We start from the raw sequence: 13,091 nt of genomic DNA, 5'->3' as shown, positions 1-13,091 counted from the left end.
TTGGGGCCATACATACGAGCTTTGTAGTCAGCAAACCAATCAGGGTAACCATGCTCCTTAAAACACTTCTCAGAGTAATGATTCCCATTACAATGGCGACATTTAGGCGGTCCTTTAAGAGAGCTAGGAGTAGAGCCAGAAGGACGAGACCCAGTAGAAGAACCAAATTTTCTGGACGGAGAGCGACCGGTCGCGTCGTGCTGGGCGACCGGTCGTTGACGGGCTGGGTCAACTTTGAGAGCCAGCGATCCTCCTCCAAGCATAGCGGACTGACGGGTGTCTTCCTCCATAACCATAGCATAGGCTTCGAGAGGAGGCGGGACAGGACTAAGAGCAAGAATACGGCTATGGACACCATCATAAGGTGGATCAAGTCCGCCAAGAAAATTATAAACTCGATCGGCTTCAATCTCTTTCAAACGACGAGCCCCATCAGTAGAACAGCTAAACTCATGCGGACGCAGACAATCAATCTCTTGCCAGATAGCATGGAGTTTTTCATAGAACACTTTTACAGATTCACCATTCTGACCTGTAAGTATGGACTGCCGTCGTAGTTGAAACAAACGAGAGCTATTCTGAGTCACAGTATAGGTCTTCCGAGCAGCCTCCCAGATATCAAAAGCAGTATCACCATGTTCAGACAAGGCACGAACTGGTTTAGTCATGGAATTGAGAAGCCATGACTGCACCAGACAATTATCTTCTTCCCATTCGGCATAGGCATCGGACTCTAGAGACGGAGCAGGCTTCTTCCCATTGATCCAACTTGCCATACGACGACTAGTAATTGTAATACGCGCACCACGAGACCAAGAGGCATAATTGGAGCCATCCAATTTGTTAGAAGTAATCTGGGTAGAGTAATCACGCGGCGAATGTGCCTCCTTCGGTGTAGACACACTAGTACCAACCACAACCTTGGAATCATCACACATGATAGTAGTGGAAACAAACACAACACAAAGCACAAACACAGCACAGGTACAGGCACAAGAACCCTAAAAGAAATTAGGGCACACAGTAGAACACGGGTGGGCACAACACACACAGGTCACCAAAAACCTGGCTCTGATACCAAGTCAAACAATATGGTAGAATATTTTCAGATCTTATTTCATTCTCCGAAATGAGGTATTTATAATACAAGATTACAAATCCTAGTAGGGTTGAATTAGGAAATAAGAGGAATCCTAATTACATAATATCTATACAAAAGGAAAAATAAATGAAACCCAAATAGAATAGGATATATCTCGCCAACAAAATCACTAGTATACCCTGAACACAAATGAAAGCAAAAGAAAAGGTGAAAACCACAGGAGGAGGCTAAGAGATTATGGAATTGAGAAGTTTCCCTGAAGAGGAGAATTGTTGGGTAGGGTAAGTTTCTCTTTCTCACTGCTTTTTTTTTCTTTGTCTTTCTGAATTTCCGGAACGTTGGAATTTTCTGCACAAAGTCTCCTCTAATAAATGGTTTTCCAAAATAGTCAGATTCTTAAGGTGGGGTTGTTGGTTTGATGATGGAAGAAGAAGGTGGCTTTCCAAAATAGTCAGATTCTTGAGGTAGGGTTGTTGGGTCGATGATGGAAGAAGAAGGTGGAGTTGGGATCGATGCTGGAAGAAGAACCCAAAAGTACGCTTTTACCCCCTCATTTTGATGGACAAATTGGCAGAGTTGGATGGTTAGACCCAATTGGAACTATTTGTCGAGTTAACGGATGTAATTGCCTTAACAAAAAGTTTGAGGACCCAATTACAACTGGAGGCAAAGTTGAGGGACGTCTATAGTTAAAAACCCTGCAATCAGTAGAGGAAATTTGAAGTTCGGTCTCTTTCAATAGTTGATCGACTGAAATGACGGAGGGGTCCGGGGCTACGACACATTGGGATAAGTGCAATCCTAGGCATCCACTCAGTTTTTATTATAAAAAAAGTATTGTGATGTTATTAAATAACCTATATTAATTAATTAATTAATATATTTATTGTACCACATGGTGCCCTACCCAGCTAAATCACATGTGTCCTCCACGACTATGCCTCGTTGTTGCAAACCCATTCCCAAAAGGTTTGTTATTATATTACTTTTTTTTTATTACAAAAATCGCTAATGAGTTTTTTTCTACGGACAACGCTGGTGAGTTTTTCTCTCAAACTTTATATTATCAAGTTTTAATTAGGTTGATTCATTTAATTAAAATTTGTTAATCTTTCTCTTATCTTCAATGGTTTTCTCTCTACATATGATTTTTTTCAGTTTGTGAAAATTTGATTTTATTTATTTTAATGCGTCTTTTAATTAATTTATATGCAACAAGGTTGTTATGCAAAACGATTATAAAATATGAAAACTCGTCGAGGACAATTATAATTGTAATGAATAGACAATATAATTTTTAATATTTTAGTATGTATTTGTGAGTATATTCTGTGAGAGGCATAAAATTCTAACTGAGAGGGTTAGTATAGTTCAAAGCTCTCTTCTTTAATTGATCCGTTTCTTGACAAACATGCAACACCTCTGTTCCCACTCGCGTTTCTTGTTACAGCAAAAAGTTTGCCGTCAAAAGCAAACGGACCCCAAATAGGCCCCACCATTACATCTATCTACAGTGAGTTCTCTGAAGTTGCTTGAAAGTTCAAATTAAGCTTTCTACCATTGCGCATGATGCATGTTTTGTCTGCTTTCTTCTGATTCTTCATGAGGTGGCAGATCAATTAAAAATATAATTTATTCTAGAACACTTGAAAGAGATAGTTTTAAACCATGAGATATGGTGTGGTGGTAGCTCACCTCATTCCTTAACCATGAAGTTGGGGGTTCGATCCTCGTCCATGGGAATGGAGCGCATTTCATGGCCAGCCGTTTACCTCCATTGGGAGAGCTCCCGCGGCGAAAGGGATTAGTCACTGCTGTCGGCGGTGGATACCCTTGGGTCTCACCTAAAACAAAAGAGATAGTTTTACACCAATATATATGCTATCAACATCATGCAATCCTTTATTCACACTATATCTGGGTATCAATCTATTGACAAAGAGTAGAAAGATGTGCGCATCCGAGGCTAGATTCCCCTTGGTGTTTAAAAAAATAAAAAGCTGGTAAAAAATATTAATTTGCTTTTTAAAGTTACAATCGAAATAGTTTCTACATACGTGCGTTTTACTTTTTGTCCCATGATCATTCAAATTCACATTTAGATTTTACGGTCTAAGTTTGATTTACTAATTTCTGTCTGTTAGTTTATTGATCTACTAAAACGTTCTTTATGATTTCTCCACTCCACGTTAAATTTCAGAAAAATATGTGAGCGACCCGCTACTAGCAGCACCGATATTGCCTACAGCTTATCATTTACATAAACCAGTAAGTGTGAAGTTTTATAACCAAAAACCGAGTGATATTAGTAATGAAACCACACATTATATATTGTATTTTATTTAGACTATGCATGAGCAGACTAGCTAGTAGCAAACAGTAAACATGCCATGTCTCTTTCTCACTCATAACAATCAACAATTATTCATGCAAGTGCAAGTAATTTTGGTCAACTTGTGATCAGAAGGATAAGCTTAATAACAAGCTAGCCCAAAATTCGAAGCGTTTTTAGTGTTGGCAAAGAAGTTTTATTGCATGATCTACATTTATACTGAAGGTGCTGAGAATTTTTATTCCACAAGCGCTAATTATGCATTTGCATTGTTACCCTAATTTAATCAATATTCTCTTGCCATGTTGGCATCACCTGGAAGAACAAATCCATGTCCATGTCCCCTATATCATAGAACGTTAAGGATGGTGATGATAAAACTTCCTCCTCCCTCAAGTAGTTAACTGGATAGTTACTTTGGACCTTCAATTGAAATGGTTCGGTCCAAAAATCTCCGCTCGATTCATTAAACCAACTCATAGTAGTAGATGCAGATGCCTGATTGGAGCTCAGGGAGGAGGAGTCACTGGAAAATGTTTCGGGGGACAAGGGAGAGCTCTCCAAAATTTGGTGAAGAGAAGCATCAAATTTTGGACCACTTTGAGCTCCTAATTCTGTGTTTTGGCTAGTTACAGTTGGGGAAGACTCGTGCTTACAAGGCTGCTCTTTGGCTAATTGAGATGATGTTGGATTTTGCTTTGTGAGATTCTTAATGCGGGTGTGCCAATGATTTTTGATTTCATTGTCTGTTCTTCCAGGTAATTTTGCAGCAATCTGTGACCATCTGCAAAGGACAAAAATTCGTAAGACTTTACTCATAAGACCTTTAATTTATGTTCCAATAGAATATTATAGTTGTAGAAGTACACTAGCTACCTATATTGTAGCTAGTGGGTTTCAAAGTCATGAATTGAAGAGGAAATATATATCTAAGCCATACTTGTTTCCAAATTCTTCATGCAATTTGAGGATCAAATCGTCTTCTTCTTGAGTGTAATTTCCCCGTTTTACACCCGGTCGAAGGTAGTTGGTCCATCTCAGTCTGCAACTTTTGCCACACCTAGATATACCTGTGATCATATGCAAAACCAGGCTGCAATTATATGTGTTGCTTTATGTGTTCTTATGATTCAAAACAATATTGGAATTGAGAAAATTATCTGCAAACTTACGCACCGGCAAATTTGGGAAGCGAACGCCAGTTCAAATGGCCATGTTCTTCAATATAGGCTCTTAACGTGTTGTCTTCTTCAGGACTCCATGCCCCCTTCTTCACTCCACTTTTGTCGTAGAATGGGGCTCTTACCATCTCTCTCTCTCTCTCTCTCTCTCTCTCTCTCTCTCTCTCTCTCAAGTCAAGTTTGTTTTAGGTGATCAAAATGACACTCTGGCATATTTATACACTCCAAAATCAAAATGCCTCATGCTTATCAATATATCAGGGATTGATGTGACCAAATTTTCCAACTCAATAATTGCATCATTTTTACTATGAGGGTAAATTAAAGAAAGAAAAACAAAAGGGCTTCGAAGATGCATCTTTTGATATAATATGCGTGCGTATTTTAAGCGTAAAGAGCGGCCCTATATATAGAAGATGCAGTGAAAATGTTTTCAATTGATTATATAAAAAAAATAGGATCACGATGAGAGTGGACAAAAAGTGTCACATGAAACGGGAAGGAAGGGCCAATTCAATAGGAAAAGTGCAGCACTACGATTTGGCCACATATTTTTTTGTTTATTTTCTCTAACTTCATTATTACAAGTGCTTTTCTTGGTGGTTGTCTAGAATTATAATAATTATTTTTTCATTCTTATGGAGACTGTTGATTTCATCATGGATACATCTGCGTCATGGGAAGACCGACTATGACCAAAACTTAAAAAGTAAAATCATCGTTTCATTCATGAGACGATTTTCTGAAATTGTTATATGTAAGTTTATAAAATGCCTAGTTAAAATTTACTTTGAAAAGTCTGTCTCAAGTAAATTAGGCTAGATAAATTTTCATTTTTCAAAGTGGATTGATTAAAAAAAATAAACGGTTCGAATAATTGAAATATAATATGAGTTGATCTCTTAAAGATATCGCTCAAATAAGTGGATCTCTCAATTGAAATTCTTTGACCCTTTAGTTTGCGAAAATGATTGGATGGGAAATCATTTCCCAAGTTGTCTCCTAAGGGATGGGAAAATTGAAGATTCATTTATCATGTTTGGTAATGCTGAAAAAGTAACTAAGAAATACCACTTTATTTCATTTCCAATATTTGGTTTGTATATGTATGAAAATCAAATTTTTTTTTTCAATTTTCCAATTAAACCCTTGTTAGAAATATGAAATAAATAAAGTACAAAATATAATACCAACAGTCTTTGTTGTTGGATAAAATTATAATTTTAAATTGTTAATGGGGACAAATTAATCATGAAAAACATGCATTTAATGCTGGCCTTGGTTTTTTATGGGAAGGGAAAATGAAATTCAAGGGAGATGAAGGGTTTTTTTATTTTCCCCATCTTCAATCATGTGTCACGAAACCATTTCCTATGTATGACCAATTTCAAATGATTTCTCAATCTCAAGCCTCTTTTCACACTCTATATATATAAATAGCATATACAAAGGTTTCATGGATGGATCCATGATATGATAGGCAACATGGGGAGCATCTTATCTTGATTCTTGTCCCTTGTAAATGTTTCCATAATTAACTAATTAATTAAATAACCATGGAAGGTGAAATAAATAATTCATAAAATATTAATTTGAGGAAGATGACATCACATGTTGTGATGATGAGTATGATGCTTCCATGAAAGGACTGTATACATATTTCGACAGCAAGTGACGTAGAAGAGGCGATGTCATCAATGGTTGGACCTAGAAACACTAATTTTACGATATCAAAATTGTCGGTTTTGTTTAGCGATCGTTAATTTTAATTATAATATTAGTACGTTTGTTTCTCCGAAAAGATAACGTGGTTTCATTTCACACTCCATTGACTTGAAATTTGAATAACTCGGTTTGAATTGAAGCACGTGTAGCACAGGTCAATGGAAATTTGTTGTTCTATCATAGCTCATAACAATTCTTTATATAAAAAGGCTTTATGTTAGTAGATATTAATTATACAAAGTGTTTAATTAATTGTTTTTTTGGTACAATTAATTGTTATAAACAAATTTTGTACAAAAATTTCACTTGTTTCAAAGTAAATAATACGTCTGCTCAACACTACAAAAAAATTTAATTGTATTTTACAATGTAATTTCGTACTTAAAACAAAATAAATAAATGACTCTGGTTAATACGTTTTTATGTTTATTAATTTATTACTCCTTTTATCTTTTTGGGTCAGTCTTTGATTCCTTTTTCTTTCGATTAGTCTTTAACCCCTTTTTCTTTTTTAGTTGGACGACCATATCCGCAAAGATAAGCTTATGGGTGGAATCAGATATATTTTGATGGGTGGGCTAGTTATATTTTTTAGCTTAAATTCTAATTTTTTTTTTTTCGATTGACTAGTTTTCATTAAACTTTATTATAAGACAAATACATATTAAATATAATAAAAATATACATATTATCAAAATGAATGTATGCTCGACAAATATAATTCGAAGTGTTTCTATTCAAGTTGTGGCCTGCGATCATTAAGAGAATTGAATTTTTTGTCATTGAAAATAAATAATTAAATTTCACATATATATTAGTTGTAAACACAAGAAGAATAGGATTAGGTTAACATATTATTCTGTTTTTGAAAACCTCTTATCATTATTTACTGCGTCTGTAATTTTGAGTTGAAGGACTTGTGAGGGATTTTATTGAGTCTAATGTTAAAGGACTTTTTATTTTTTATTTGGTGAAAAAAGGATAGCCCTTGCCAATTTAAAAAAAACAAAACAAAAAAACAAACAAGGCTGCTAAGCAATTAGGAGGAGAGGATTTCGCTCAAAGCAAAAGGCAATAGACTTGGAGGCATATGAATCACGTGGATTATATAACATGAACATTGATTAAATCATGTGATTAAAAATAATCAATTATGGCGGCTACATATAAGGTTAAAACTATTACTATTCTCAGTCAAAATAATATTTTCCTCCCTGATAAATTGATAATTTCTATGCCATCAATTGGTGATAGGATACGACAAGTGTTTGACAAGGTAATCGACATATACGACAAGTCGCAAATATAACAGCGCACTGAAAGCCAAACGCTATTATTAACCATTAACCCATTAACTATTAACCGAGGACTTGAGAGGATAAAATTGTCCAATGCGGAAAAGCCCTAATCATATGAAATGATCTTGTACTTAATTTTATCATTTTGATTTGCGCACTCAACACAATATGTACTGAATTATGTTCATGTCATTTCATGTCGTGTTAATTTTATCTCGAATCAGATTTAATACATACACAAGTACAATTGCGTATGTTTAGATTCGAGTGCTAATTTCTTTTCCCTGATTGGTTACATATTATATTCACTAGCATTTTGTTTAGTGGTAGATTTTCTCCATTTGATTGGAGGAGGTATCTTATGGTAGTATAGCTTCATTATGTGTGGATTTTCTCATTGTAAATATCCTTATAATTTGTTTTTATAATTTATATTTAAAAAAAAAAAAAAAAGCAAAACACATAATAACAATAAATAAATAATCATTTGAATTATAATTGACAATTGGTACAAATTAAATAATAATGAGCCAATTAATGGCTCTAAGAGTCCTTGGCTTAATCAACAATAATGATCCTTAATTATGCCAATAGAGTTGCTCATCATCTAGTATGATTTTCCCTATATATAACTGAGATTTGTATATGGTTGAGCAACCACATTATATTATTTGGGATGTTTTGATTGTACTCTCTCCTTCTATCCTCCTTCTCTCTTTCTTCCTAATAAAATCATCCCATCATACGAATAAACCAGATTACCTCTCCCCATACTTGTGGATATACTATTAATTGGTGCTTTGGGTTTAGGGGTGTTTGGGAGACATTGTGACCATATGTCTTGATGAAAGTTGAGCGGGATTTGCTTTTCCACTTGTAGGTATTCTCTATCCCCAACTCCCAAACTAGTAGAGAGTTCTATCTCTCATATGATCTTCTTACACAACATCGAATGCAATGGCTTTATGGATCCTTTTTCAATTCCTAGTGAGCTGGGTCTTCAAGACGTAAAATTGTTTTTGCTCATTGTCTTGCAATATTTATGTTTATTGTTTGCCCTTTGTGGGGCTATATTCTTGTAATGCCCTTTTATTAATGAAATTACTGAGGCTATAAAAAAATATATATGATGTGATTGGTTAATTATCTATGCGATTAACTCTCAAAATCTCACAGGATATTATCATATATGGAACTCTTAGCTCTACACACCCTAACATCAAAGGAATGTTACTGTTTGATTTATATTATGAACTATATTTTATATTTTATTTTCAGGAAACTTATATATATATATATGTGTGTGATTTGAGATATTTAAACCAGAAAAACGTAATAAAATGCATGCATTTCCATTCCAAAAGACCTCCAAGCATAAAATTTGAAATCAGATAAGCTGATTTCATGTTGTGTGTTACAAGAAATCTCAATCAAACAGTGGATAGAAAAACTCGGAATCCATGGAGGGAGTCAAAAGACCACATGGGATGTAGGAGGTATCAGCCAAAAATGGCTCGGTCCAGAAATCATCGCCGAACTGAACATCTGCATATGCTTCCATGGAACTAATAACATTGTCCTCTTCCACATAATTAACCCAATTATCATTATTCATGCTGCTTAAAGCAACCGCGGCATTGTCTGTGGTCAAGGACGAGACTTCACTCGAGGAGGGTTGCGGCGACGACAGTTGGAAGATATTATCAAGATGATCATGATCAGTTTGGGGCACTTGAAGATGATCAGCTGTTTCATCTGCATTTGGAGAAATTGCAGCATTCTTAGTTAGCTGATCGACGGTTAGCTCCACAAGGCCTGAGCAATTGGGTGTTTCTTGATCATCAGTTTGTGTGACTGATGATGATGATGATGATGATGATGAAGATGATGAAGATGATGGGTTGTGGTGTTTATTGTTCATGCGTTTCTTCAGGTTTGTATGCCAGTGATTTTTTATCTCATTGTCTGTTCTTCCTGGTAGCTCGGCCGCTATAGCAGACCATCTGCAAATTACAAGAAAAAAAAGCATGAGATTTCATGTGATCTTCTTGGCCATATGATATCAGAGAAAGAAGCATAAATTTATTAGCACGAATTACATACCTATTGCCCAACTGCTGGTGTAATTTGATGATAGTTTCCTCTTCTTCTTGGCTGTAGTTTCCTCTCTTGATGTTTGGCCTCAAATAATTCATCCACCGCAGTCTACAGCTCTTCCCACACCTCGACAGACCTAATCTCAAAGTAAAACCAAATTAATTAGGCTAAGAATGAATCAATAAATGATTGAGGAACTTTAAAAATCAATTAGAAGTGATCATGATTATCATCCACTTAATAATTCATGTCTCTCTCACCTGCAAACCTGGGAAGTTGGCGCCAATTCCAGCAGCCATACCTAGTGACATAAGCTATGAGCTTGCTGTCTTCCTCCGGTGTCCATGTACCTTTCTTCATCCCATTCTCATCACGGCAAGGAGTTCTAACCATTTTTCCTAGTTTCTCTTTGCTCTTCTCTTGTGAAGTCTGAGTAGAGAAGAAGAGTAGTTTGTTTTCAGGTCCTACCGGAAGTTGAACTCTCACTTATTTATATCGTCCCCAAAAACGTGTCGCACGCAATAGAGTATTGATAATAATATGTATATTTTTCAGGTTTGGGGACCCACAATCCCATTTGAATCAGCGTATAGTATTTACACGTAAACAAAGTGGTCAGTGTTTCAAAATGGGGCCCCCAACCTTAATAAGAGAGAAGATTCATTGGAGTCCATATTTCTTTATTATTATTATTATTATTTTTCATATGAATAAAGACTGACTTGACTCCATATAACTATATTTGTAGTAAACAGACACGAGTGCATATAGCCAGCTTCAAGGAAACAGGCCCTGCTTTCGATGCTTGCCAGCAGCTTCCTTCGTACCCTAACATGCACCTCACACCATGTGTGACATGCACCAGAAAACGCTTCTCATGGAGCCGTGAATTAAATTTGGCTCATATCAATTCAAGTCAACCCGAATAATTTGGCAACCTATGTACGAATTGTGTGGCCAAGGATGGCGCCAGTAAAGCAATACTAATTTTGGACAAAATAGAGAAAGAAAACCAGCCACAAATTCATGAGGCCAAATAAGTCCACTCATAGTACAGATTCAATTAACAGAATCATGCTAGGTGTGGCTAAAGCTAGAATTGTAGGATTGGAGACCGAAATAAAAAATAAAATATATATTATTTAAAACTTATATGTTAGGGTTAAATATTTTAAATTTAATTAATTATGTCTAATTTATTTTAGAGGGGCTATTAACTTAAATTACAAATTGTATTATATATTATATTTACTATATAGTAGAGGAGGGAGGTCAAAAAACTAGGCTTGTAAATGGATCGGAGCATCTGAAATCATACCTGACTCGATTTTATTTAAAACAAATTCAGACCAATCCGATTCATGGCCAAAAAAATTCAAACCACCGATAAACCAATAGTAATTTTGGACAAAATAGAGAAAGAAAATCGGCCACAAATTCATGACAAGAATATCGTGATTCATGGCCCCACTCATAGTATAGATTCACACATCAATTTCAATTAATAGAGTGATGCAAGGCGTGGCCAAGCTAGAATTGTAAGATTGGAGACCAAAATAAAAAATAAAGTATATAAAATATATATGATTTAAAACTTACATATTAAGGTTAAATATTTGAAACTTAATTAATTATGTCTAATTTATTTTAGAAGGGCTATTAACTTAAAGTACAAATTGTCTATTATTAAGTGTATATAATATTATATATTATATACTATAAAGTAGAGGAGGGAGGTCAAAAAACTAGGGGTGCGAAGTAGGCCTGTAAATGAATTGGACATAGAGCGGAGCATCTGAAATCATACTTGACTTGATTTTTTTTAATAAAAATTCAGATCGATCCGATCTGAAAATCCGATGGATCATTAACAACTAGATCCATCTCCGATTTGTTGAATTATCTGATACCGAATATGATAATCCGATTCGAATTCTTTTATGTCATATATACAAATAATTGAAAAATAATTTTATTTATTTTCAAAGAATTCACAAGATTGTTACATATGCACATATATATATATATATATATATATATATATATATATATATATATATTAAGTAAGTAAAAATAAAATAAAATGAAAATTATGTTATATCAAATGGGATCGGATCAAATTAGGCAAGATTCAAATTTATTCCGTTAACTTAAGGAATTAACGAATTCGAAATATAATAAGGTTATCGAATTACGCCATTAAATTCATCTCCTATTAATTAGTATCTGCAACATTTCTTGACGATGGAAGCAACTTAGTATTAAAGTATACGCAACATGTATGTGGCAACAATAAGGACAGAGATTTAATTAGTAGTAGCGTGACGATGGAAGCAACTTAGTATTAGTAAGAGGTTTCACACCACATGTGAAATGGATTTGTATTCCTGTTCGTACGTGGGGTTTGAATCACGTTTGGCGCATATACGTACTTGATGCGGTCAATGAAGAACCTTTCTCTCTCAAGAAATGAGACGGAACCAACACCAAGCTTTTCTCTTTATTTTCTGGGGACGACTATGACTAATTACTGGGAGTGGGACCCCCGTTTTTAATTACATATACTTACGTGGTCCTCACACGTAATTTTTTTTTTGGTCGGAAGTCCTCACTCGTAATTAAGGTCTCGAGAAATAGGAGATTAATTAAGATGATGAGATGAGGTCGTCTTAATTATTTTCTTAATTGATTTTTAGTACAATTAATTAATTTGTATCTAAGACTCCTGTTGAGAATGTTGTCCCTCCCACCCTCCTTTGAGACCTTTTAAGAACAGTCAGAGAAATTCTCCAAGTTTAAAGCGAGACTGAGGTGGTCAAGCATATTCAAAAACTGCAAAACATCACTTTCAACTTTATTGTAAACTTCCAAACAATTTCAATGACTTTAAATCTAAATTTGGCAATAATATTTTATTTTTTTAAATATCTAAGAGCATCACTAGTGGGAGGGTGTATTTTCGGGGGTGTAAATGCTTTTTTTGCTCCAATGGGAAAGGATGTAAATCCAAAGATGTATATTTGATTTGTTTGTGATAATTCATTTTTGTGCTTTAACTTTTTAAAATTAATTTTGTGTGTGTTAAATTTATTTTATTTTTTCAAATAAATAGACCTAAAAAAAATTTAAATTTGAAGAACATATGACTAACATAAAAATATCTATGTATAAATTTATAATTTATTTTAAACATTTTTAGGTATTTTTTATAATATTTCATACCATTGGAAGTGCAATACAAATTGCATGAAATCTGGGCCTTCCATTTTGGATTCCAATCTATCTCAACCATTGATCATAGAGCTATTGGGGATTGTAGTGCACCACTTGGTGTGTTGACGTCAAGTGGGGCCCTC

General features: G+C 34.7%; 2 protein-coding genes across 2 annotated transcripts; both read right to left on the bottom strand.

The window, feature by feature from the left end:
• Window positions 1-3,405: 3,405 nt before the first annotated feature.
• Window positions 3,406-4,802, bottom strand: LOC110772256 (transcription factor MYB15-like). The gene is made up of 3 exons (XM_021976684.2): window positions 4,611-4,802; window positions 4,375-4,504; window positions 3,406-4,218 (listed from the first exon to the last, which is right to left on the bottom strand). The coding sequence occupies exons 1-3, from the start codon at window positions 4,741-4,743 to the stop codon at window positions 3,717-3,719; spliced, it is 765 nt and encodes a 254-aa protein (XP_021832376.1). The 5' UTR covers window positions 4,744-4,802; the 3' UTR covers window positions 3,406-3,716.
• Window positions 4,803-8,971: 4,169 nt separating this feature from the next.
• On the bottom strand, window positions 8,972-10,174 carry LOC110772213 (uncharacterized). The gene is made up of 3 exons (XM_021976632.2): window positions 9,996-10,174; window positions 9,742-9,871; window positions 8,972-9,641 (listed from the first exon to the last, which is right to left on the bottom strand). Exons 1-3 carry the CDS (start codon window positions 10,126-10,128, stop codon window positions 9,065-9,067), a joined length of 840 nt encoding a protein of 279 aa, XP_021832324.1. The 5' UTR covers window positions 10,129-10,174; the 3' UTR covers window positions 8,972-9,064.
• Between the last annotated feature and the right edge of the window lie 2,917 nt (window positions 10,175-13,091).

This window comes from Prunus avium, chromosome 3 (assembly GCF_965620075.1).
Source record: "Prunus avium chromosome 3, drPruAviu1.hap1.1, whole genome shotgun sequence".
Lineage (NCBI taxonomy): Eukaryota > Viridiplantae > Streptophyta > Magnoliopsida > Rosales > Rosaceae > Prunus > Prunus avium.
Note: the sequence above shows the minus strand (reverse complement) of the source record. Positions and strands in the feature narration are given on the sequence as shown.

Coding starts and splice junctions, on each gene's coding strand:
- LOC110772256 (XM_021976684.2), bottom strand. CDS start 4,743: ATGGTAAGAGCCCCATTCTACGACAAAAGTGGAGTGAAGAAGGGGGCA. Junction 4,505..4,610: donor TTCGCTTCCCAAATTTGCCG/GTGCGTAAGTTT, acceptor ATATGATCACAG/GTATATCTAGGTGTGGCAAA. Junction 4,219..4,374: donor CATGAAGAATTTGGAAACAA/GTATGGCTTAGA, acceptor TGTCCTTTGCAG/ATGGTCACAGATTGCTGCAA.
- LOC110772213 (XM_021976632.2), bottom strand. CDS start 10,128: ATGGTTAGAACTCCTTGCCGTGATGAGAATGGGATGAAGAAAGGTACA. Junction 9,872..9,995: donor CCAACTTCCCAGGTTTGCAG/GTGAGAGAGACA, acceptor CTTTGAGATTAG/GTCTGTCGAGGTGTGGGAAG. Junction 9,642..9,741: donor CACCAGCAGTTGGGCAATAG/GTATGTAATTCG, acceptor TGTAATTTGCAG/ATGGTCTGCTATAGCGGCCG.